At 39.5% G+C, this 24,408-nt stretch overlaps 1 protein-coding gene across 6 annotated transcripts in view; it reads left to right on the top strand.

Annotated features, from left to right (window-relative positions):
• Nucleotides 1-24,408, top strand: part of HELZ (helicase with zinc finger) — a 151,022-nt gene that overhangs the window by 112,105 nt on the left and 14,509 nt on the right. For all 6 annotated transcript variants that reach the window (XM_055574942.1, XM_055574939.1, XM_055574941.1 and 3 more), the window contains 4 exons: nucleotides 7,177-7,256; nucleotides 9,278-9,827; nucleotides 10,218-10,458; nucleotides 11,246-11,759. In XM_055574942.1, the coding sequence (XP_055430917.1) occupies nucleotides 7,177-7,256; nucleotides 9,278-9,827; nucleotides 10,218-10,458; nucleotides 11,246-11,759 (1,385 nt within the window). The remainder of the gene's footprint in view (nucleotides 1-7,176; nucleotides 7,257-9,277; nucleotides 9,828-10,217; nucleotides 10,459-11,245; nucleotides 11,760-24,408) is intronic.

Genomic DNA, 24,408 nt, shown 5'->3' on the forward strand with positions numbered 1-24,408 from the left:
GGACTGGCGATCTGTTTCACATATGGTAATATACGTGCTTCAGTGCTATTCTCTCAAATCATCCCACCCTCACCCTCTCCCACAGAGTCCAACAGTCTGTTCTTTACATCTGTGTCTCTTTTGCTGTCTTGCGTACAGGGTCATTGCTACCATCTTTCTGAATTCCATATATATGCCTTGATATACTGTATTGGTGTTTTTCTTTCTGGCTTACTTCACTCTGTATAATAGGCTCCAGTTTCATCCACCTCATTAGAACTGATTCAAATGCATTCTTCTTAATAACTGAGTAATATTCCATTGCGTATATGTACCACAGCTTTCTTATCCATTCATCTGCTGATGGGCATCTAGGTTGCTTCCATGTCCTGGCTGTTGTAGACAGCTAACACCATTGTTTGAGAGCAGTCTCCTTTCCGCCGTTGCGGTCACCGGGCGCCTCGCCACGTGTGCGAGGGCTGCGCTGTCTTCTGCTGGCGCATGCGCTTACTCTTGCCACATATGCTCCTCTTGAGTGCTATAGCTTTATGAGAGTCTTGAAATCAGGTAGTATGAGTCCTCCAACTTTATTCTTCTTTTTCAGAAGACTCTATTCCAGGTCCTTTGCATTTTCACCTACATTTTAGAATCAGCTTATCAGTTTCTACTAGAAAGCCTGCTGGGATTTTGATTAGAATTGGTTGAATCTGTGGGTCAGTTTTGGGGGAGAACTGACATCTTAATATTTAATTTTCTGATATATGAACAGAGTGTCTCTCTCTTCTTTAAGATCCTTACTTTGTGCCTTAAAAAACATTTTTGTTCAAACTACAAATCTTGCACGTATTTTGTTAAGATGAAGGCCTGGATTGATACAGGTATCTCCCCAGTAGTGCATCCTGCAGAATCCCAGTGTTAATTTTTATTTCATTCAGTCCAGTACACTTTCTGATTTCTCTTAAAATTAGATCCATGGATTATTTACAAAGGTGAATTTAGGTGAGTTATTAGAGATTTTCTAAGTATTTTTCTCTTACTGCTTTCTAGTTTTAATTCAGTTGTGATAAGGGAACACACTTTGCATGACCTGAATCCTTTTGAACTTATTGAGATTTGTTTTACAGCTCAGGATGTGGTCTGTCTTTCTAATGCTCCATGCACATTGGATAAGAGTGGAGCACTCCAGTGCCGCAGGTCAGGTTGCTTAATAGGACTGTTTAAGGCTGCTTTGTCTTTGCTGATTTTCTGTCTACCTGTTAAAAAATGGATATTGAGAGAGGAATATTGAATTCTCCAAATATTTTTCCTTTGGTGTTTATCTATTTTTCCTTTGACTTTTTCTTGATGATTTTTGAAGTTTCTGAGGTTAGGTACATAAACATTTAGAATTATATACTTTGGACATGAGTTTGAGCAAACTCAGGGAGATAGTGAAGATCAGGAAAGCCTGGCATGCCACAGTTCATGGGGTCACAAAGAGTCAGACACGACTCAGCGACTGAACAACAACAACTCTTGATTAATTAACTCATTTTTCATTATGGAATGGACTTCTTTATCTCTGATAATATTCTTTGCTCTGTGCTCTACTTTGCTGAAGATCAGTGCAGACACTTCAGCTTTCTTTTGGCAAGTGATAGCACGGTACTTCGGAGAAGGCAATGGCACCCCACTCCAGTACTCTTGCCTGGAAAATCCCATGGGCGGAGGAGCCTGGTAGGCTGCCGTCCATGGGGTCTCAACAGTCGGACACGACTGAGCGACTTCACTTTCACTTTTCACTTTCACGCATTGGAGAAGGAAATGGCAACCCACTCCAGTGTTCTTGCCTGGAGAATCCCAGGGATGGGGAGCCTGGTGGGCTGCCGTCTATGGGGTCACACAGAGTCGGACACGACTGAAGTGACTTAGCAGCAGCAGCAGCAGCACAGTATTTGTTTTAACTTCTGTTTTTAATCTGTTTGTGTCTTTATACTTAAAGTGTATTTCTTTTCGTTTACAAAAAATCTAATGTGACAATCTCTGTCGTTTAGTTGGCAGATCTAGAACATTTATACTTGATGTGATTATTGATAGAGTTATTTTATCATCTTCCTATCTGTTTTAAATTTGTCCAATCTGGTTTTGTTCCCTTTTTCCTTTGATTCTGCCTTCTTTTGAATTAGTTGCATATTTTTTATGTTTCCATTTTATCTCCTTTGTTGGATTATTAGCTTTAGCTCTTTTTATTATTTTAGTATTTGCTTTACGGTTAGTAGCATTCATCGTTAATTTACCACAGTTTACTTTCCATTTTATGTTTTATCACTTCAGGTATAGCAAAAGAACATTACAGTATTTCAGTTTTTCCTCTTCTGGCCTTTAAGTATTGTTTTCATACATTTTACTTTTACATATGTTATAAGCCCCAAACATTGTTATTATTTTCATTGAAATAGCCAAGAATCTTTTTAAAGTGTTTTAAATAAGAGAAATAATCTTTTGTATCTCCATGTTTTATTTCTGATAATCTTGATATTCATGTTTCTATTTGAATAAGTTTTCTTCTGCCTGAAGGACTTCTTTTAACACTCCTTGTACATCAAGCCTGTTGGTGATGAATTCTTTCAGCATGTATATGTCTGAAAATGTTTTTATTTCACTATCATTTTTGAAAGATTTTTCCAGGGTAGAGAATCTTGGTTGATAGTTTTTATCTTTTCCTTTTCTTGCTTATATTGTTTCCAGTGAGAAATCTGATGTCATCTTTATCTTTGTTTTTCTGTATATAACATGTCTTTTTTTCTCTAACTACTTTTAAGAGTTTCTTTTTATACTAGTTTTAGTAATTTGATTAGGATAATATTCCTTGGAGTAGTTTTATTCATGCTTCTTGGGTTTGGGGTTTGTTGAGCTTCTTGGATATGTGGGTTTACAGTTTTCATCAAATTTGGAAAGCTTTGACTTCTGTTTTGTTAGAATTTGTTTCTGTCTCACCTCTTTTTCTCTTCTGGAATTTCAGCTACCCATTTATTCAGTTCAGTTCAGTTCAGTTCAGTCAATCAGCTGTGTCTGACTCTTTGCGACCCCATAGACTGCAGCACGCCAGGCCTCCCTGTCCATCACCAACTCCCGGAGTTTACTGCAACTCATGTCCCTTTAGTCGGTGATGCCATCCAACCATCTCATGCTCTGTCATCCCCTTCTTCTCCCTCCTTCAGTCAATCCCAGTATCAGGGTCTTTTCAAATGAGTCAGCTCTTCGCGTGAGGTGGCCAAAGTATTGGAGTTTCAGCTTCAGCATCAGTCCTTCCAATGAACACCCAGGACTGATATCGCCTTTAGGATTAACTGGTTGGAGCTCCTTGCACTCCAGGGGGCTCTCAAGAGTCTTCTCCAACACCACAGTTCCAAAGAATCAATTCTTTGGTGCTCAGCTTTCTTTATAGTCCAAATTTCACATCCATACATGACTACAAGAAAAACCATAACTTTGACTAGACAGACCGTTGTTGGCAAATAATATCTCTGCTTTTTATTATGCTGTCGAGGTTGGTCATAACTTTCCTTCCAAGGAGCAAGCATCTCTTAATTTCATGGCTGCAATCACCATCTGCAGTGATTTTGGAGCCCCCCCCCCCCTCCAAAAAATAAAGTCTGTCACTGTTTCCATTGTTCCCCCATCTATTTGCGATGAAGTGATGGGACCAGATGCCATGATCTTACTTTTCTGAATGTTGAGTTTTAAGCCAACTTTTTGACTCTCCTCTTTCACTTTCATCAAGAGGCTGTTTAGTTCTTCTTTGCCTTCTGCCATAAGGGTGGTGTTGCCTGCATATCTGAGGTTATTGATATTTCTCCCAGCAATCTTGATTCCAGCTTGTGCTTCATCCAGTCCAACGTTTCTCATGATGTATTCTGCATAGAAGTTAAATAAGCAGGGTGACAATATACAGCCTTGATGTACTCCTTTCCTGATTTGGAACCAGGCCGTTGTTTCATGCCCAGTTCTGTTGCTTCTTGACCTGCATACACACTTCAAAGAAGGCAAGTCAGGTCGTCTGGTAATCGCATCTCTTAAAGAATTTTCTACAGTTTGTTGTGATCCACACAGTTAAAGGCTTTAGCATAGTCAATAAAGCAGAAGTCGATGTTTTTCTGGAACTCTCTTGGTTTTTTGATGATCCAGCGGATGTTGGCAATTTGATCTCTGGTTTCTCTGCCTTTTCTAAATCCAGCTTGAACATCTGGAAGTTCACGGTTCACATACTGTTGAAGCCTGGCTTGGAGAATTTTGAGCTTTACTTTGCTAGTGTGAGATGAGTGCAATTGTGAGGTAGTTTGAGCATTCTTTGACAATTCCTTTCTTTGGGATTAGAATGAAAACTGACCTTTTCCAGTCCAGTGGCCACTGCTGAGTTTTCCAAATTTGCTGGCATATTGAGTACAGCACTTTCGCAGCATCATCTTTTAGGATTTGAAATCGCTCAACTGGAATTCCATCACCTCCACTAGCTTTGTTCTTAGTGATGCTTCCTAAGGCCCACTTGACTTCACATTCCAGGATGTCTGGCTCTAGGTGAGTGACCACACCATTGTGATTATCTGGGTTTTTTTGTATAGTTCTTCTGTGTATTCTTGCCACCTCATCTTAATATCTTCTGCTTCTGTTAGGTCCATACCATTTTTGTCCTTTATTGAGCCCATCTTTGCATGAAATGTTCCCTTGGTGTCCCTGATTTTCTTGAAGAGATCTCTAGTCTTCCCCATTCTTTTCTTTTCCTCTATTTCTTTGCATAAGATTTGGGAGAATGGCATTGAAACATGTATAATATCATGTATGAAACGAGTCTCCAGTCCAGGTTCGATGCACAATACTGGATGCTTGGGGCTGGTGCACTGGGACGACCCAGAGGGATGGTATGCGGAGGGAGGAGGGAGGAGGGTTCAGGATGGGGAACACATGTATACCTGTGGTGGATTCATTTCGATATTTGGCAAAACTAATACAATATTGTAAAGTTTAAAAATAAAATAAAATTAAAAAAAAAAAAAAGAAACTCTGCATTCTAATGGGTTTATCTTTCCTTCTCTTCTTTGCTTTTCTCGTCTCTTCTTTTCTCAGCTATTTGTAAGGCCTCCTCAGACAACCATTTTGCCTTTTTGCATTTCTTTTTATTGGGGATGGTCTTGATCCCTGCCCCCTGTACAATATCATGAACCTCTGTCCATAGTTCTTCAAGCACTCTGTCAGATCTAATCCCTTGAATTTGTTTATCACTTCCACTGTATAATCATAAGGGATTTGATTTGGAATTGTCTAGTGGTTTTCCCTACTTTCTTCAATTTAACCCTGAATTTGGCAATAAGGAGTGCATGATCTGAGCCACAGTCAGCTCCCAGTCTTGCTTTTGCTGACTGTATAGAGCTTCTCCATCTTTGGCTGCAAAGAATATAATCAATCTGATTTCGGTATTGACCATCTGGTGATGTCCATGTATGAAGTCTTCTCCTGTGTTTGTTGGAAGAGGGTATTTGCTATGACCGGTGCATTTCTTGGCAAAACTCTATTAACCTTTGCCCTGCTTCATTCTGTACTCCAAGGCCAAATTTGCATGTTACTCCAGGTATTTCTTGACTTCCTAATTTTGCATTCCAATCACCTTTAATGAAAAGGACATCTTTTTTGGGTTTTAGTTCTAGAAGGTCTTATAGGTCTTCATAGAACCGTTCAGCTTTTTCAGCATTACTGGTTGGGGCATAGATTTATTAGGCTTCTCAAAGGACTGATGTTGAAGCTGAAACTCCTATACTTTGGCCACCTGATGCGAAGAGCTGACTCATTTGAAAAGACCCTGATGCTAGGAAAGATTGAAGGCAGGAGGAAAAGGGGACGACAGAGAATGAGATGGTTGGATGGCATCACTGACTCAGTGGACATGAGTTTGGGTAAACTCTGGGAGTTGGTGATGGACAGGGAGGCCTGGCATAGTGTGTGGGGTTCATGGGGTCGCAAAGAGCAGACACGACTGAGCGACTGAACTGAACTGAACTAAAATTTTCCCACAGTTCATGTGGGATGGTCTTGATCCCTGCCCCCTGTACAATGTCATGAACCTCCGTCCATAGTTCTTCAAACACTCTGTCAGATCTAATCCCTTGAATCTGTTTATCACTTCCACTGTGATAATGCCCTTTTCATTTTTAAAAAAATTCTTTTTTTCTTTTTGTGTTTCATCAAGCATTGTTTCTACTGCTAATGCCTTCAGGTTCACTGTTTTTCTTCTGCAATGTCTAATCTGCTCGCTCCATCTGGTGTATTTTCATCTTGGGTGTTGTAGTTTTCATTTCTGAGGTTGTAGTAAGGCTATTTTTGGCACAGAGTTCCAGTGGCATTCTTAAAAGAATGTTTTCAAGGAAGAACTCAAATTAAGGATTCTTTCAAGAGGTTTAGAATATCCAGTAGTTAGTTCTTATAGATTAAAAGCCTTTCACATGCATGAACTAGCGTTATTTGTCTATTATAATTGTGATTTTTTTAACCTTAATATGCTTCCTTTATTATTTATCATCCACTTATATTTAGTTTGATATCTATTACTTTTGAAAATAGAACTGCATTCTTTTCAGAATATCTTTATTTAGTTTAGATTCCTTTGCGTGCATGTGTGCTAAGTTGCTTCAGTCATTTCCAGCTCTTTGCGACCCCATGGACTGTACCCCACAAGGCTTCTCTGCACATGGGATTCTCCAGGCAGGAATACTGGAGTGGGTTGGCATGCCTTCCTCCAGGGGATCTTAGATTCCTTTACTAAATAAAATTGACAGATTATTTGGATTTTTGCTTAATTGCATTTGTAAGTGGCCCAAGTATTAAGCCATACATAGGCAGGAACACCAAGGCCTTTTCTAAGTCTAGTCTACAAAAATGAGGCTGTAAACTCCTGGAGAATGGGCAGTTATCTTTCGGATTATTTGTTTTAAGGTTATCCCTTACTGAGTCTTTGCCTTGTCAAAGAAATTTGCTTTATTTATAAACTTTCTTTCTTGCTGAGAAATTGCAACTCCAAAATTTTAAGAAGAAAACCAAAGTAGTAATACTCAATAATGGGTGAAAAAATGTTTAAAATATCCTACTTTTTGTCTAATATTGAATAGTCATTGGAATTTGTGACATCTACTGGAGACAGTGTATAACAGCTTTAAAATATTTCCTTAGGTAAAAGTGATACAAATAATCCTGGACCTGAAATTAATAAGATTCGAACACCAGAGAAAAAACCTACAGAAGCAAAACAGGTATGTGATTTACCTTTGGTGAATGCATTGTTCTCATGGATTTAATTTAATTGATCATGTTAGAATCCTGGTGTTTTATAGAAAATTATCTCCCCTTTTACGTTTTGTTGTTTGATGAGGATCTAGTGGGCACATTGCACTCTCTCCCTCTGCTGTTTCTTCGCTACATTATTTATCAGAGTACTTTTCTCAAATTATGTTATTCAGTGATAGACTCAAATTTAGAGACTTCTTATGATAAAGTAGTAAGTGAAGACATAGCTATAGTTGTGTCATTAAAAATTATCTCAGATTGGGAAGAGCTGTTACAGTGAAGGAAGACTTAACATTCTCAAGTCCCCTCTCATCACGCCTGCTGTGTCCATCCTTAACTCTTAACCTGTTTGTTCATCTGCGTCTGTACTCATGAACCAGTTAGGGAAAAGTCAAATCATGGTTGAATCAGGGCTACTGGAGATTCATGTTTCCTAATCTCAGGACACCCGTGGGGCACCTCCATGTGTCTCTTACATGTACCAGGCTCCCTTTGCCCAGTTTACTCAGCAGCTCTTTTGATGACTGGGTACCTTCTGCCATTATTCTCATGATCAGAAGATGACCTCGCCTTAGAGATTAAACCCTCAGGATTTCACCCTGCTAGCTGAGAACTTTGGACTTGACACTTTTTGTCCTCAGACACCCTTACTTCTTCATCACCAGCCTCAGAGGGAGTTTCCATGAAAACTAATGTCTCCTCTTCTAGTCACTTCCCTTCTTGTGTTTCAGAAGGAAGACAGCACTCAGTAGCTTAAAAACCTTCAGTAGCTTACCACAGTTTTTGAGATTAAAAGAAAAATGTTTATATTCAGTATTGAATCATTCAGGGTCTTGTGTACTTGGGCTGTTGAAGTTTCATTTGATGTCAAGGAGGAGGAAATTAGCATGCAAGCCTAGTTGTAGCTCTGTGTACACAAAACTTCTCATCGCCTCAGATCCAGTGTACTTTTTCTCTCCTCTCCTCTCTGTGTGTAAGCTGTTACCTTTATCTAGTATGTCTCTCCCTCACTGCAGAACTCCAACCTCTTGTAAAGATTCAGTTCAAGTGTCATCATCTCTGTGAAGGCACCTTTGATTTTCTCAGGCTGTGGGAGCTCAGGTCACGTCGTCTTACAACACCTCTGATTTTAAGTTTACGTGTTGAGGTCCTTTACTGGACTCTGAGCCAGATTTTAGCAAACTTTCTGTAAGAGGCCAAACAGTAAATTTTCAGACTTTGTGGGCCATATGGCTTCTGTTGCAACTACTCACCTCTGCCATCGTTGTGAGAAAACAGACACAGACAGCATGTAAACGAATGAGTGTGGCTGTGTTCCACTAAAACTTTTTGTACAAAAATATAGTGGACTGGAAATGGCCTGGGGGCCATGGTCTGCCAGCCCTCGCTCTGCACTCTTGATGGTACAGATACAGACTTATTGTGCCTTTAATCTCTCACACCAGGCACAGTGTCCTTGGTACGCCCTCAATAAGTGTTTGTTGAAGGAATGATGGCAAAAATTGACAGCTGAACTGATTATTCAAAGATGATATAGTACTTATTTTTTTGTTCACCTCAAAGTTAAGTTGAGACAAGTTTTTTATTTTAATGTAGATATGTTTGAGGGAAGAGATGTATAAAAGCAATAAAATCAGGAAGAAAGAACACATTTCAATTATTTATATCAGTAGTAAATAATTGGTTATCTTTCCAAGGAAGGAAGTGTAAAAAAAAAATGATGTTTTTAAAGTCAATATGCTAATAAAATAATAGTATCTCTCTTTATGACTCAGATTTAATATGCTGTTTTTTCCATTTCATCTTTCCTGATGTAAAGCATATTCTCTTATTTGATTGTCAGAAAGTGATTTACTAGGCACACAGTGCTCCTGCTCCTGCTGATAAGAATGGATCATGTCCTTTAGAAGTGCTGAGGGGAGGAGAGGTGGGCAGCCACAGGACTTAGATCTTCTGCAGCTAAAAAATATTTCTCTATTTTTTTTAGATTGATTTGGAATCAAACCCACAGAACAGAAGTCCTGAATCACGTCCTGGCATTGTTTATCCCCATCCCAAATTTCATCGCAAAGATAATCTCACCCCAAGACACATAAACCTTCCTCTCCCTGCCCCCCATGCCCAGTATGCCATCCCCGGTCGTCATTTTCATCCCCTCCCCCAGCTCCCAAGACCACCCTTCCCAATTCCGCAGCAGCACGCCTTGCTGAATCAGCAGCAGAGTAACTTGCCTGAACAGCCGAGCCCCGTGCCAGCCCAGCCCAGTCAGGTGGCCCCTCAGCTGGGCCCGCCGCCGCCTCAGCTCTCCCCTGCCTACCCGGCTGGCCCCGGCAGCGCTTTTTTCAATAATGCTGTTCCCCACCGACCACAGTCCCCGCCTGCAGAGGCTGTGGTTCCCGAGCAGCAGCCCCCACCCGTGCTGCAGGAGGGCCACAGTCCCCTGCGGGCCCTCGCACAGCCCGGCCCCATCCTGCCTTCACCTCTGAACAGCTTCTCGGACGAGAGCCCCCCGGGCCTGCCGATGGGGGAGGCTTTGGGTGAGTTCTCGTGTCACTGCAGGACGGGACAGCGTCTGAGAGTGTTTACTTCAGAGACATGTGCTGTACAGTATTCATTTGACTCAGGATTGAGTAACTTCTTCACATAACGCTGGCCAAAAAATCACTTAGTGTAATAATCAGAATCTAGTTCCAAATGCTACACAGAACTAAGCGTACAGTTGGTGTCAGGTTACATCATGCTGTAGGTGAGGAGGAATCCCCATCATTACCGTGATTTAGTTACTGCAAAATTAGAAGTCCTGTTTTCTCCAAACTCACATGGTAGCCATGTGTCTGTGGAGAATATCTGATTGTAAAAATTCTTGAAGAAATTAACTGGAAACCCTAAATGCTGAAAACTTAACCTTGTTACAAATATGTTTACAGATCGTATGCACGGGAGTGTGGCTCTGGAAAGCCTGAGGCAGCAGCATGTGCGGCTTCAGCAGTGGAGCGAGCACCACGCCTATCTCAGTCAGGGCAGCCTCCCGTACGCGCACCATCACCACCCTCACCCGCACCTCCAGCACCTTCCCCAGCCGCCCGTTGGATTGCATCAGCCCCCAGTGAGAGCAGACTGGAAACTCCCCAGCAGTGCCGAAGATGAAGCAGAAACAACTGACTCACGGTCAGAAACAACTGACTCACACTCATTTCAGCAGACTGGAAAGGGCCCCTGAAATGTGGCCTGCTTACTGTTTTCTCTCTTGAATGTTGTCCGTTTAGCCTCATACTCGAATACTGTCCCAAAGAAATTGGATGCCAGCCTTCTAGGCAGCTGCTACACAGTTCTGTTGATTGACTCTAAAATACAGAACACCTTTTTAGAAGTAACTTTTGTGAAAACCTAGGCGTGGAAGGTCTGCTGTGGACCGTGCATTTATGTGGCCTCTGGCTTTGCAGTCTCTTGTGAAAGAGACATGTACCATCACTGTGGGTGTTTTTTCCGTATTCAGTCATAATGCAAAGAATGCAAAGAGAACAGAATTAAATTAGAGGTTAAAAGTTAAAAATTATAAATTTACTATCAATATATTTTTGGCACAAAATTCTACCCTCTTTTAAGTCAGATGTTTGAGTATTCAGTGCTCATTCTAAATTTGTTTTTATGGTGTATCATTTGACTGCAGTGAAGCATTTCCTAATCCCTTCTGAGTAAGATCCACTGTTACGGTGACCTTCTGTAACTGCCAGCTACCAAACGCATGGAAAGACAAGGACAGTTGCTTTTAAAGCCAAGGGGAAGAAAGAAATCAGATACTTGGGTATATTTAGTGTCTTCAGTTCAACATCTGTGGGCATTGATGCTTACTTTTGAGATGAATTAATGCTAGTTCTAGTTACTATGCTTTTGTTTGTAAAAATTACACATGTAGTTGACTAAGCTCTCCTCATATTTCATCATCCTTACATAGGTTTCAAGACTTACTCAGAGAACTGTCTAATCGTGAGCAAAGTGAAACACGGGAACTAGCTGAAATGCCACCACCTCAATCAAGACTTTTGCAATATAGACAAATTCAGACTAGGAGCCCACCAGCAGCCCCCTCGCCCCCGTCCGGCACAGACCACAGCACCCACTTTCCAAACTTCACTGACAGCAGCAGAGACCTTGAAGTGGCCAACAGCCCGGCGTTCCCACAGCGCCTGCCGCCCCCGATGTTTAGCTCTCCTTTCTCGTTGCCATCTGAGCACCTCACCCCTCCTCTGAAATACCTGGCACCTGATGGAGCTTGGACTTTTGCTAACTTACAGCAGAATCACCTGATGGGGCCGAGTTTCCCCTACGGCCTACCTCCATTGCCTCACAGGCCCCCGCAGAACCCTTTCGTGCAAATGCAGACCCACCAGCCCGCTGTTGGCCAGGAGCCGCTCCAGCCGCTGTCCTCTCGGACAGTGTCGTCCTCTTCGCTCCCCAGCTTAGAAGAGGTGCGTTTCTTTCTTCTCCATTTCTCCTTTCAGCAGGAGTTGATTGTGAGAAAAAATCAATATTTATTGGTTTGATAATGATAGTGGACAGATCTTATTGAATTTAATAGTCTTAAATTCTTGCAACTTAAAGATTATCTTACATAAATATAATCTTTTCTTGCAACTTATTTTTCAGCTACATTTTAAAGATTTATTTGTTTTTTATTGAAGCATAGCTGCTTTAGAATATTGTGTTAGTTTCAGGTGTGCAGCAAAGCGATTTAGTTATATATATACACATATATATATTTATTAATCTGTTTTCCATTGTGGGTTATTGTGAGATACTGAATACTATTCCCTGTGTTACACAGCAAATCTGTGTTGCTTATCTGTTTAATTTACAGCAGTTTGTATTAGTTAATCCCGTACTCCCAGTTTATCCCCCTTCCCCACCTTTTGATAGCCATAAGTTAATAGCCATGTTTTCTACGTCTGTGTGCCTGTTTCTGTTTTGTATATAGATTCATTTCTGTTATTTTACAGATTCTACATATAAATGGTATCATATAATACTTTGTCTGACTTCACTTAGTATGATAATCTCCAGGTCCATCCATGTTGCTGCAAATGGCAAAATTCATTTTTTTTGTAGCTGAATGGTATTCTATTTTATATATATACACACACACACACACACACACACATACACATACATATCTCCCACTGTGTGTGTGTGTGTGTTAGTGTTAGTTGCTCAGTTGTGTCCGACTCTTTACGACCCTGCAGACTGTAGCCCACCAGGCTCCTCTGTCCATGGGATTTCCCAGGTAAGAGTGCTGGAGTGTTTTGCCATTTCCTTCTCCAGGGGATCTTCCCAAGCCAGGAATCGAACCTGGGTCTTCCTCATTGGGCAACATTCTTTCCTATCTGAGCCATAAGGAAAGCCCATATATATACACACACACATTTTCTTGATCCGTTTACCTGTTGATGGACACTGAGTTTGGCTATTTAAACAGTGCTGCTATGAACACTGGGGTACATGTATCTTTTCAAATGAGAATTTTTGTCTTTTCCAGATGTGTGCCCAGGAGTGAAATGGCTAAATCATGTGGTAGCTCTAGTTTCAGTTGTTAACCAGCCTCCATACTGTTTTCCACAGTGGCTGCTGCCCCACCTTGCACTCCACAAACAGTGTAGGAGGGTGCCCCTTTCTCCACACCCTCTTTAGCATTTATTATTTGTAGACTTTTTAATGATAGCCAGTCTGACTAGTGTGAGGTGGCACCTTATTGTGGTTTTAATTTGCATTTCTCTAATAACTAGCGAGGTTGAGCATCTTTTCATGTCCATCTGTATGTCTTTGGAGAAACGTCTGTTTAGGTCTCCTGCCCATTTTTTGATTGGGTTGTTTGCTTTCTTGCCACTGAGTTGTATGAGTTATTTGTGTGCTTTGGAAATTAACCCTTTGATGGTGAGATCATTTACAAATATTTTTTTCCATTCCTTAGGTTATCTTTTCATTTTGTTGATGATTTCCTTTGCTGTGCAAAAGCTTTTAAGTTTGATTAGCTCCCATTTGTTTATTTTTGCTTTTATTTCTTTTGCCTTGAGAGATTGATGTAAGAAAATACTGCTATGCGTTATGTCCAAAAATGTTGACTGTGTTCTCTTCTGGAAGTTTTTTGTTGTCATGTCTTATATTTAGGTCTTTAAACTATCTTAAGTATATTTTTGTATGTGAGATGAGGGAGTGTTCTAATTTCATTGATTTACCTGCATGTTCTTGGAATTCGTTTTCATTTTTCCCCTGTTACTGTGCTATTTCAGACCTTGTAGAAGGGTCATTGTTAAAACATGAAGCCTTTCAGAGCATTTTGTTGTAACTGTTTTAGAATATTTAACATCTGACTCACTTGAGTCTATTCATTCAAGAAGCTTTGTCCTATTTAATCTGGGGAAATGGAATTTAGTGTCTCATCTTTTTACTTACTTTATTTTTCTTAATTACAAGTTTATTTATTAGAGTCCATGACCAGTGCTGGCTTTCTCAGCCAAGCAGTGCTTTCTCCTGTCGCCCATCCCTGTGCTTTCTTAGCCTGGGGCAGTTAACATCTGATTCCCAGACATCAGAATGTGCAGTGTTTAACACAGAATTGGCAATGCCAAACTAAGCATTTTAAGGTAAACAGAATTTTTTAAAAAATATATTGATGTTACCAAAGAGCATCTTTATGGATCTTCACAGATATAAAAATCGTAGTAATTCTAGATTATAAAACTTCAAAAATGGTACTATTTGGACTATAAAAATGTTGTCTAGCTATTCCTTTTAAGCTCAGTTATTAGAAATAAGAATGTGTAAAGTTCGTGTTATCATTGTCAATCACAGATGTCTTAAAACAGGGTAAACATTTAGAATTTTGAGATATGAAAATTCTTTTTATATAAAATTTTTTTTTACTTCATTTTGGTGGTTCCTTAGTGATTTCTAAAGGCTTTAGAAATAATTTATTCATATTTTGCAAGTTTTCTGCTGTAGATGCTGATTAAAAAGTTAGGTGTCATAGGGACATTTATATATATCTTAATTTCTGTTTTGGAGGTAATTTGTTCCAATTCACTATTTTATTCATTTGAAAGTATCCATTTTAGAGTAAAATTTAATGGATTTTTGTATATGCACAATATCATGCAGCAACCACCACCATCTAATTTTAGAACATTTTTGTCACCCTAAGAGAATCGCCGTAGCCATGGAGCAGTTACTCCTCAACCGTCTCTGCCTCCAGTCCCCATCAACTCATAATCTGTTTCCTGACTCTGTAGAGACTTTTGGTATAAATGGAGTCATACATGTGGTCTTCTGTGTCGTCTTTCATTTAGCGTCATGCTTCTGAAGCTCATCCACTTTGTAGCATGTATCGATACCTCATAATTCTTCATGGCTGAGTGATATTCTGTTGTATAGATATACTGCCATTTGTTTATCTTTTCATCATTTGATGAACATTTGGGTTGTTTCTTTTTTTTTTTTTTCTTTTGCTATTATGAATAATATATCTATGTGCATTCATGAACAAATTTTGTGTGAAAGTATATTTTCAGTTCTCTTGTACCTGTAATTCTTGGGTCATATGGTAACTCTGTTTTTGAGGGGCAGCCAAACTGTTTTCCACAGTGTCTTGCATCATTTTATATTCTAATTTGTTCTTTAAAAAAAAAAATTATAGCCATCCTAGTGGGTGTGAAATAGTATTTCATTTTGATTTGCATTTCCCTAACAACTAATGATGCTGAACATCTTCTAATATGTGTATTGGCCATTTGTACATCTTCTTTGGAGAAATGTCTATTCAGATCCTTTGCTTTGAAAGACAATTGTCTTTGTGTTGTGGAGCCATAAGAGTTTTTATGTATATCTTAATTACTAGGTTCTTATCACATAATTTGGAGAAGGCAATGGCACCCCACTCCAGTACTCTTGCCTGGAAAATCCCATGGATGGAGGACCCTGGTAGGCTGCAGTCCATGGGGTCACTAAGAGTCGGACACGACTGAGCGATTTCACTTTAACTTTTCACTTTCATGCATTGGAGAAGGAAATGGCAACCCACTCCAGTGTTCTTGCCTAGAGAATCCCAGGGACGGGGGAGCCTGGTGGGCTGCCGTCTATGGGGTCGCACAGAGTCGGACACGACTGAAGCGACTTAGCAGCAGCAATAGCAGTATCACATAATTTGCAATATTTCCTCCCATTTTGTGGACTGTCTTTTCACCCTCTTGAGAGTATCCTTTGATGCAGCAAAGGCTTTAATTTAGATAAGGTCCAATTCATCTGTTTTTTCTTTGGTCATCATGCTTCTGGTGTCATGTCTAAGAAATGTTTGTCTACTCCAAGGTCACAGAGATTTACATCTACCTTTCCTAGTTTTATAGTTTTAGTTCTTACGTTTAATTCTCTGATTCATTCTGAAATAATTTTTGTGCTTTTTATGAGGTAGGTGTCTTAATTCATTATTTTGCGTGTGGTTGTTGAGTTTTCTTTGCACCATTTGTTGAAAAGACTGTTCTTTTTCCAGTTTATGGTCTTAGCAACCTTGTCAAACATCAACTGACCCTAGACCTTTGGGTTTACAGCTCGACTCCTAAGTTCTGTTCATTGATCTCTGTCCTTATGCCGACCACACTGGCTTATATTACCGTCTGTGGCTTTGTCCTGAGTTTCCTGTTTGGAAGTATGAGCCTTTGTACTTTGTTCTTCTGTTTCAAGATAGTTTTGGCTATTTTGGGTTCTTTGAATTACCATATTGAACTTAAGAGTAGTTTGTCAGTTTCTGCAAAAAAGAGCAAGCTGGGATTTTAAAAGGGATTGCTTTAAATTTGTAGATTAACTTGGGAAGTATAGACATCTTAACAATATAAAGTCTTCTGGTACCTGAACAGGAGATGTCTTTGAAAATTTCTTTCAGTAGTGTTTTTTAATTTTCCAATTATTTCTTACACTTCCTTTGTTAAATTTATTCCAAGTATATTTTTTGTGTTATTTTAAATGTTTTCTTAATTTCATTTTTTTTTTGATTGTTCACTACTAGTGTTTAGAAATACAGTTGACTGTGTATTGATTGTATATCTTCAAACTTGCAGAGCTCTTTATTAGCTCTAATAGATTTTTTTTGTGGGTAATTTGGATTTTTTTATATAGAAGATAATGTCATCTACAAATATAATTTTGTTCTTTCTTTCTAACGTAGATGTCTTTTATTTCTTTTTCTTGCTTAATTGCCCTGGCCAGAACTTCTAGTTTAATGTCTAAGGTATATATTTGGCAAAATTAGAGAAAACAAATATTGCTGGGTTCTGTTTCCCAAATTTCCTGCTGTTATTGATTTCTTCTGATTTCATACCATGTGGTTGGAAAACATACTTTGTATAATTCTATTATTTAAAAATTTTTGAGACTGGTTTGATGCGCCTGAAACACTGGTGCCCTGGAGAAGAATGTGTGCTTTGCTGTTGATGGATGGAGGGTTCTGTGGACTTGTTAGGTCTTTTTGGTTTATATTGTTGTTCACAATTTCTCTTTCCCTTGGATCTGTGTTCAGGTCTTATATCTGTTATTGAAAGGAGAATGTTGGAGTCTCTAGCTGTTGTTGTTGAATTGTCTATTTCTCCTTTTAATTCTGTCAGTTTATACTTCATCATGTTATTTTGGAGTTCTGTCCTTAGGTTTTATATATTTATAGTTGTTATATCATCTTGATACATTAACCTTTCATCATTATATGATGTCCTTTGACTCTCATAACAATTTTTGTCTTCAAGTGTGTTTTTTTCTGACATTTGTATAGCCACTCCAGCTCACTTTTGGTTATTGTTTGCATGGACTGTCTTTTTCTCATCTTTTTGCTTTTTTATTTTGTTGTCATTTGTCGATTGACATTTCTGAACTAATTTTTTAATTTTAAGTTTTGAAGTAATTTTTTAAAGTCTGTAATTGTTATTTGTGGCCTCTTGATGTTTTTCTTCAAAGGGCTGAGTAATTGACTAATCATTGCCAAGAGATCTCCTTAAAGGCTCAGGACCAAAGACATTGTCCAGTTTTGCAGAGGGTGTGTGTGTGTGTCTGTGTGTGCACTTTGCACACTGAGCTGGGCAGTTCACATGGCTGCTTTAACTTTCACTTCTGCCTCTCCAGGCTCTAGCTCAGCCAGAGGGGAGAACTCTTCAGGCCTGTCCTGAGTGGGTGCACAGCATGTCTGTGGTCTTCTGGATTCCCAGGAAGGAATAGGTCAGAGCTAGTCAAGGTCTTTCTTCCCTGAAATATCATATATCTTGGCCTTTCCTCCGAAGCCTTCTGGCTGGTCTGTTGCACAGTCCAGTTGCTGCCCATTGCTTCAGGCAGCAGCAACTAACGCATTTGCCTTGTCAGTACTTTGCATACGGCCCCTTCGGCACTGGCTGAGTTCTGGGGTCGATAAGATAAGTCAGGTGTTGTTTTGTACCAGAAAGGCCGAAATAAATAATTACAGCTCTGTGGCAGTGAGGCCCTTCTGCTCTGATACCGGTGCTGGAAAATGGAGGGTCTTATTTTTAAGGCTACTAGGGGACAAATCTTGCTGTTCTTACTAAGTTTTCCTGGTTTTTCTTGAGTAAGTGTTCCCCGGGTTGCTGCAAGCTTTAATTTTCTGAATTCCAAGAAAGTTGATTGTGACAGTTTTTGTCAGTTTTTCCATTGCTTTTATGGTGTTCCTTATTCCACCATTTTTACTGCTAACACTTGTGATACTTTAACTAGTCAAATGAATTCATAATGTGTGGGGGAAGTAGCATGCCAGAGTTTTTATACGGTTTTATAAAGTTTCATACTTTGGTAAATAATGCTGAATACTGAATAGTATACTTAAAATCATTGATCTGTTTAAACGTTTCTTAGTTTTGGAATTTAGTTCTTTATACCTTCAAGCTCTTAACATTTGTTATTACTGTTTAGCTGTGAGGGTATGAATAAGTGCTTTCAATTGTCATTGGGTTCTCAGAGTAAAATTACTTTTGCAAAAATATTTGGTCATCTTTATTTTGATGCATGCGATTCACGAATGATGACTAACTTGCAACACTGAAGAAAATACCTTGACAAAGAAAAGTATTTTTACCACATTTGCAGGTTTTGATGTTTTCAGTACAATAGGATAACTTGTGTGTGTTGTGTTGTAAAGGTGATTTTGCATGAATCGTCTCACAGAATGAATGGTTTGTGTGTGTGTTGTTTATTTCTAACCTTTTTAAATAATTTCTTTAACGTTGACAACAGAAAAATGTATTATTTCCTCACCTGCTGTGAATTCCTTCATTGCTAGGAGCCTTGATAGATGAGGCTTAAGCAGGATGAAAATACCCAGATGTGAGCAGCTAGCTTGAGCAGACGGGTTTTCATACTGTGTTTTGCTTGTTTTTTCTTTTTTATAATAATTTTGATTTTGTTTTAACAAAAGATGTACCTGTTCAGCATGGAAAGTGTGGAAGCTAGAGCAATTATTCCTAATTTTGTCATACCAAGATAGCTACTGTAATGCCAGGAAGGAGGAAATTTCCTCTGCCCTTCTAGGTTCTTCCAGCTGGCCTAAGAATTAAATTGACATGATGAAACAGATGAGTAGGAGAAACATCAAACCAGGTTTAATAACTGTCTGTACATGGGTGAGATCCAAGAAAACTGAGTAACTCACCAAAATGGTTGAAGCCCTTACCTCAGGTACCGTCTTCAACTGAAGACTAAAGGATGTGGGGTAGCTGGGTGTTCTGAGTGGAGGAGGGCAGCTAGCTGACTAGGAGAGGGGAAAAGCACAGGTGTGGTTTGGTGCTTGCCCACAGCGCAGAGGCAAGGGGACTGGAGAGGAATCTTGACAGACAGACTTTGCTGGCTTCCTCCCTGGCTGGACCCCTGGTTCGCACTGTATTTCTCTCAGGCCCTCTAGCTGCATTCTTTTAGACGGTGAAGGGGAAGGGAGGTTCTTCCTGAGTCTTCCAGGCCTTACAGACAATCAGCCTAATGAATCCTCATTCCAGAGACGGTTTGGGGGCCACTTTTGTTCTCCTGCAGTGACAGGTAGCACTTCGTAGCACTCACAGATGAGAGCACGCGACTGATTAGTGGAGGGGGATTGCTTGTTGAAGATACGAAACAACTTTTTCCCTAGTTGCTGTGCTCAGTTATGTCACCCCATCAGACCTTTCTCCCCACCAGGTCAAGATCCCTAAAGGTGACCTTCATGCTATTCTGCGACACTCTTTGCAACTTAAAACTCATAGAATTTTTAGTATTTTTAGGTGCTTAAAGCTTTACTCCATCAGTTTCCCTTACCTGCTTCACTGGGCCCTCAGCTGCCTGGATGAGGCTGGGGCTCTGGCTTTATCAGAGGTGTCTGCGCCCTCTCCCACGTCTAATTCTTTGCCACTGTGATGGAGTAAGGAGAACAAAGGGCAAAGGGTCTTCCTTACCTGGCCCAGGTTACAGACCACTCCTGATTGGCTCCAGTTTGATTTCAAATTTCAGTGTAAGCTTGAGGTTATGATTCAGTTTTCTCCAAATATTTAGCCAGTTGTTTTCATGCTCTTTATTAAATTATTGCATTTTCATGGAATAGAATAGTAGCTTTCTTGTCAAATACTAAATTCTTTCTAACAGCACTGAAATGCAAAGAGAAACAATAGAAGTTAACTCTGACTTCTGAGCTTCCAAGGATTCAGTTTCTAGTATTTTGGTGTGACTCGGATTTTTTCAGGGGTGATTTTGATCTGAGTGGGTTTCCACTTTGCACGATAACTTTAGAATCTAATCTCTGAGATGCGGTTCTTCAGTATATACTGCAGTGTTTCTGGACTTCATCTTTTTGCCTCATCTGTCTATGTGTTTCTGTACCAGAATTTCACTGTTTTAATTTTTGAGGCTTTCTGGTCTTCTGATTGGATGGTGTGAAGTGTCTCCCTTATTACTTCTTTTTTTTCTTCCAGTCACTGTTCAAAAGTGCAGGACAGAGGAGGTTATTCTCTGTTTTTTTGTACTAGAAACTTAGAATACCTGTTTGAACACCTCCCCCTGAGACAGAAGCTAAAACCTTTCTGAGGTTTTAATTTTAGTTACATTGAGTGGGTAGCTTACATTGGAGGAATTTTGTCTTTAAAAATATTTTAAACCTCTGACTTAGGAACTGGTACAGTCGCCAATATTTTATTTCTTTTTTCCTTCTTCCCTCCCTCCCTTCCTTTTTTCTTTGTTTTCTGAATGTTCCTCTGTAAAATTCTGTAATATTTTCGTTTCTGGTTGAATGTATCCTTAGATTGGTTTTTCCTTGCTGTTTGTTATGAATAGGACCTTCTTTTCCGCATTGTACTTTCTAGTCATTTTGTCTCGAGAGACAAATCCTCATTCTTCTTAGGTGGAGATAGTTTTATCATGTAAAAAGCTTTTGTTTGACATAGAGCCAGCACTGCTGATACTGCTGCAGAGCCAGGTTCTTGTCATTTAAGATGTACTTACCATGAGATAGTTTGTTTAAAAGTGCTCAATTAGTAATAAATGGAAAATTCTTTTTAAAATGCCATTGTAAAAGTCTCCAAATGTTTATGAAGCTGTACATGTTTGTGCTGCAGTGGTGGTGCAGGTGGCCTGCTAAAGAAAACACAATTCTTGTAAGTCGCCAGTTTTGATCGGCTTCCTATAAATCAGCATTTACTTATACCATCTTAGAGATGACGTGTAAGTCTGTATGATGTTATCTGCTTTGAAATAATTCTGTCTTATATGTAGGCTTTTGAACAAAGACACTTTTGACCTATCTGTTTATTTTCATTTTTTCTTTGAATCAACTCTAGTTTTGAGCTTAGTTTTCAGTACTATTTTCAGGAAGTACTTGTCCTTCAGTTCTCGATTTCAATACTGTTGTCTGATCATCCTCCCATCCCCCCACCCCAGCTCTCCAGCCAGGTCTCCTTCTGTGGAACACGGTATTACTGTACAGATGGAGCCGGAAGGCTATATTTTTGGCTGATTGACGTGTTCTGCCTGTCCTGACTTTAAAGGTGGATGACGATAGCTCGTGATTGATGTTGCATAACCAGGTAGTGCTGTCTTCTCAGAGAGCGCGTCACTGCGTGGTCTCACAAACGTCTAATGCGTATAACAGAGACAGTGATCGACAGATTAATAAATCAGACCTCTATTCATGCTCAAATTATCAAAGCTAATCATTTAAATGAGATGTTCTGTTTTAATTAAGGTTTCTGGCACCATAGTTAATGAGACTTGGAATTTCCACCAGAGCATTTAGCTCTTCCTTAGTGATCAGCTTTGATAGTATAATTGTAAGTAGAGCCCTGATTCATTAAGTTGCTAACCTCTCCCCCGGTTTTTATTGATACATATACACGTGAAATGAATGGCCAGCTAACCCTGTATATTAGAGATGGACCTTTTAAGACAGTGGTAAGCAGACTGTGAATTTTTACTTAAACTGACAGCAGTCTTTAAAAATAGAAATTCATACATGAAATTAGTCATTTAGCTTTTTCTTCTTAAATGTATTTGGAACTTTAGCATTATACTTTGATTTTTAGAAGGAAATATTAGCAGTAGACTTAGAAAATAATGATCATATGTTTAGCAACATAATGAATTCACAGTTTAAACACGAAGAATGTTTGTAAACACACAATATGTGTGAAGCTGATACTGAACCCAGGTGTAAGGATCTCTGACAGAGGAAAATAAGACTTTAAGGAGTAAGCAGTGAAATTATTTCAATTATTATTTTTATTTATTATTATTATTATTTTATTTATTATTATTTTTATTATTTTATTTATTATGATTTCAATTATTAGACCTGAGGACTCTAAAATTAAATCTGCATGCCAGTCATTGAGTTGCCATCTAAAAGTAACAGAATATTTGGATTGGCAGGAGATGTAGGTAGAAAGAGTAGTCTCTTTAGGAAAAAAATGAGAGCTGGGCAAAAACAACAGGAAACAAAAAATGGTCAGGAAATAAGAAAAGAAGAAACAAAATAAATGCTGAAAAGTATAACTTATATATTTAAACAGCCTAAGGGTCCTAAGTGTCAGTCAGTTCAGTTCAGTCGCTCAGTCGTGTCCGACTCTTTGCAACCCCATGAATCGCAGCATGCCAGGCCTCCCTGTCCATCACCATCTCCCGGAGTTCACTCAGACTCACGTCCATCAAGTCAGTGATGCCATCCAGCCATCTCATCCTCTGTCATCCCCTTCTCCTCCTGCCCCCAATCCCTCCCAGCATCAGAGTCTTTTCCAATGAGTCAGCTCTTCACATGAGGTGGCCAAAGGACTGGAGTTTCAGCTTTAGCATCATTCCTTCCAAAGAAATCCCAGGGCTGATCTCCTTCAGAATGGACTGGTTGGATCTCCTTGCAGTCCAAGGGACTCTCAAGAGTCTTCTCCAACACCACAGTTCAAAAGCATCAATTCTTCGGCGCTCAGCCTTCTTCACAGTCCAAATCTGACATCCATACATGACCACAGGAAAAACCATAGCCTAGGTGGAAATAAAAGGACATTCTCTGTCAAAAATACATAAATTTTTTATAGGCAAGGGATCTTTTTCTCAAATTTTTGTTAGCGAGCCCTTCTTTCTCAACGTACTTCATAGGAATTTCCGTCTGGGGGAAAAATCTGAAATTCTGAGCTCATTGTGCGTAATGGATTTCATTGTGTTGGAAGAGTGTGATTTCCTCATTTCTGTCTCACGACAGGGGACCAGGGAGACCAGTGTGGTTCTCCCTCAGAGTTTTATTTGGCAGAGGATGGTACACCCTCAAAGCGTGAGGGCCTTGCTTTCTCTGTTTATAGGTTTTGTCTCTTCCCCAGAGCCTGCCTTATGCAAATGAGGGCTAGCCTGGAAGGGGGAGTGTTTGTTTCACTTGAGGTTCTCACTCAGGTCAGTGGATTTTTCCTTTGTTCCCTTCTCGAGGACTTTTCCTTTTGTCTTTTAGCCACCGCCATTGTGGACTCCTTGTTCCTATTCTAACTACCTAACAATTGTAATCAATTAGCATGCTCTCAGTAGTTTTTTTTTTTAATTTAAGTAACTTAAATAGGCTTTATATGGCATAACACTTTATTTTAGCAGATACATCAAATTGTTGATGATTGTTAAAGTTGATGGATTATGTTTGGATATTTTAATAATAAAAAGTTTAAATATATTGTCATTGATTAGAACTTTGATTTATTGAAGACTTTAAAGTAAAACTTAGAACACTGGAATTAGCTGAGGCCTTGAAGATCATTTATTCTACCTCTTCCTTTTAAGGCTGTAACAGACATTAGTTTTGTACTTGAGTAGAACAACAACCACCCTTCACACATAAAGCCTTTAGAATGTGATCCCCTACAGTTTTTGATTGTGCTGAACACTCAGGGCATGGTCATGAAAAGAAGCGCTTCATTTTGATTCTGAGAGCTAAGCTTCTTCGGGGCAGACCTCGGTAAGAGGGGCACGCTGTGCGAGCTGCTGTGGCCATTCGTTCACGCCCTGCCCGTCCAAGTGGGCAGAGCAGACAGAAGCTGGGTCGCTCCACCCAATACCATAAAGTAATAACTTCAACAAAGAAATTTCAAATGTACTGATTAAATTCACAGTTGACAGTAGTTAGAATGGTTAATATTCTAGAAAATAGGAAATTCAGAATGATCTTAACCATTGGGAGAAAAAATACCTTTAAAGTAGAGTAAAACTAAAGTTGAATTTAGATACTATACATAAAGACAGAAAAACAGTAAAAATATATGAGAAAGGATTGATGAGGTGGAAGTGTTGTCACTTGCCTTTTTCATCCAGTAGCTAAAACTTTGGAAATGCAGAAGTGACCCGGACATTCCTTCTTTGACAGTGAGAGTCTCTCCTCCCTCCCCTCCCTTCCTTTCTGCTTCAGGGCAGCCAGTCCAGGCCCATTCCCTTCCCCAGTTGATATCCTTGTGGTTCTGTCTGTGGTGATCACTCTCACATGCTTCCTCTACAGTTTTCCCCATTTAATTGACCTGACAATATCTGCTCGTGGTGTCTTACATTTTATCCCCCCCAAATCCTGCTATTTCTGTGCCTATTTATCTCTCTCTCTTCTTTGTAATC

The sequence above is a fragment of the Bubalus kerabau genome, chromosome 4 (assembly GCF_029407905.1).
Source record: "Bubalus kerabau isolate K-KA32 ecotype Philippines breed swamp buffalo chromosome 4, PCC_UOA_SB_1v2, whole genome shotgun sequence".
Taxonomy (NCBI): Eukaryota; Metazoa; Chordata; class Mammalia; order Artiodactyla; family Bovidae; genus Bubalus; species Bubalus kerabau.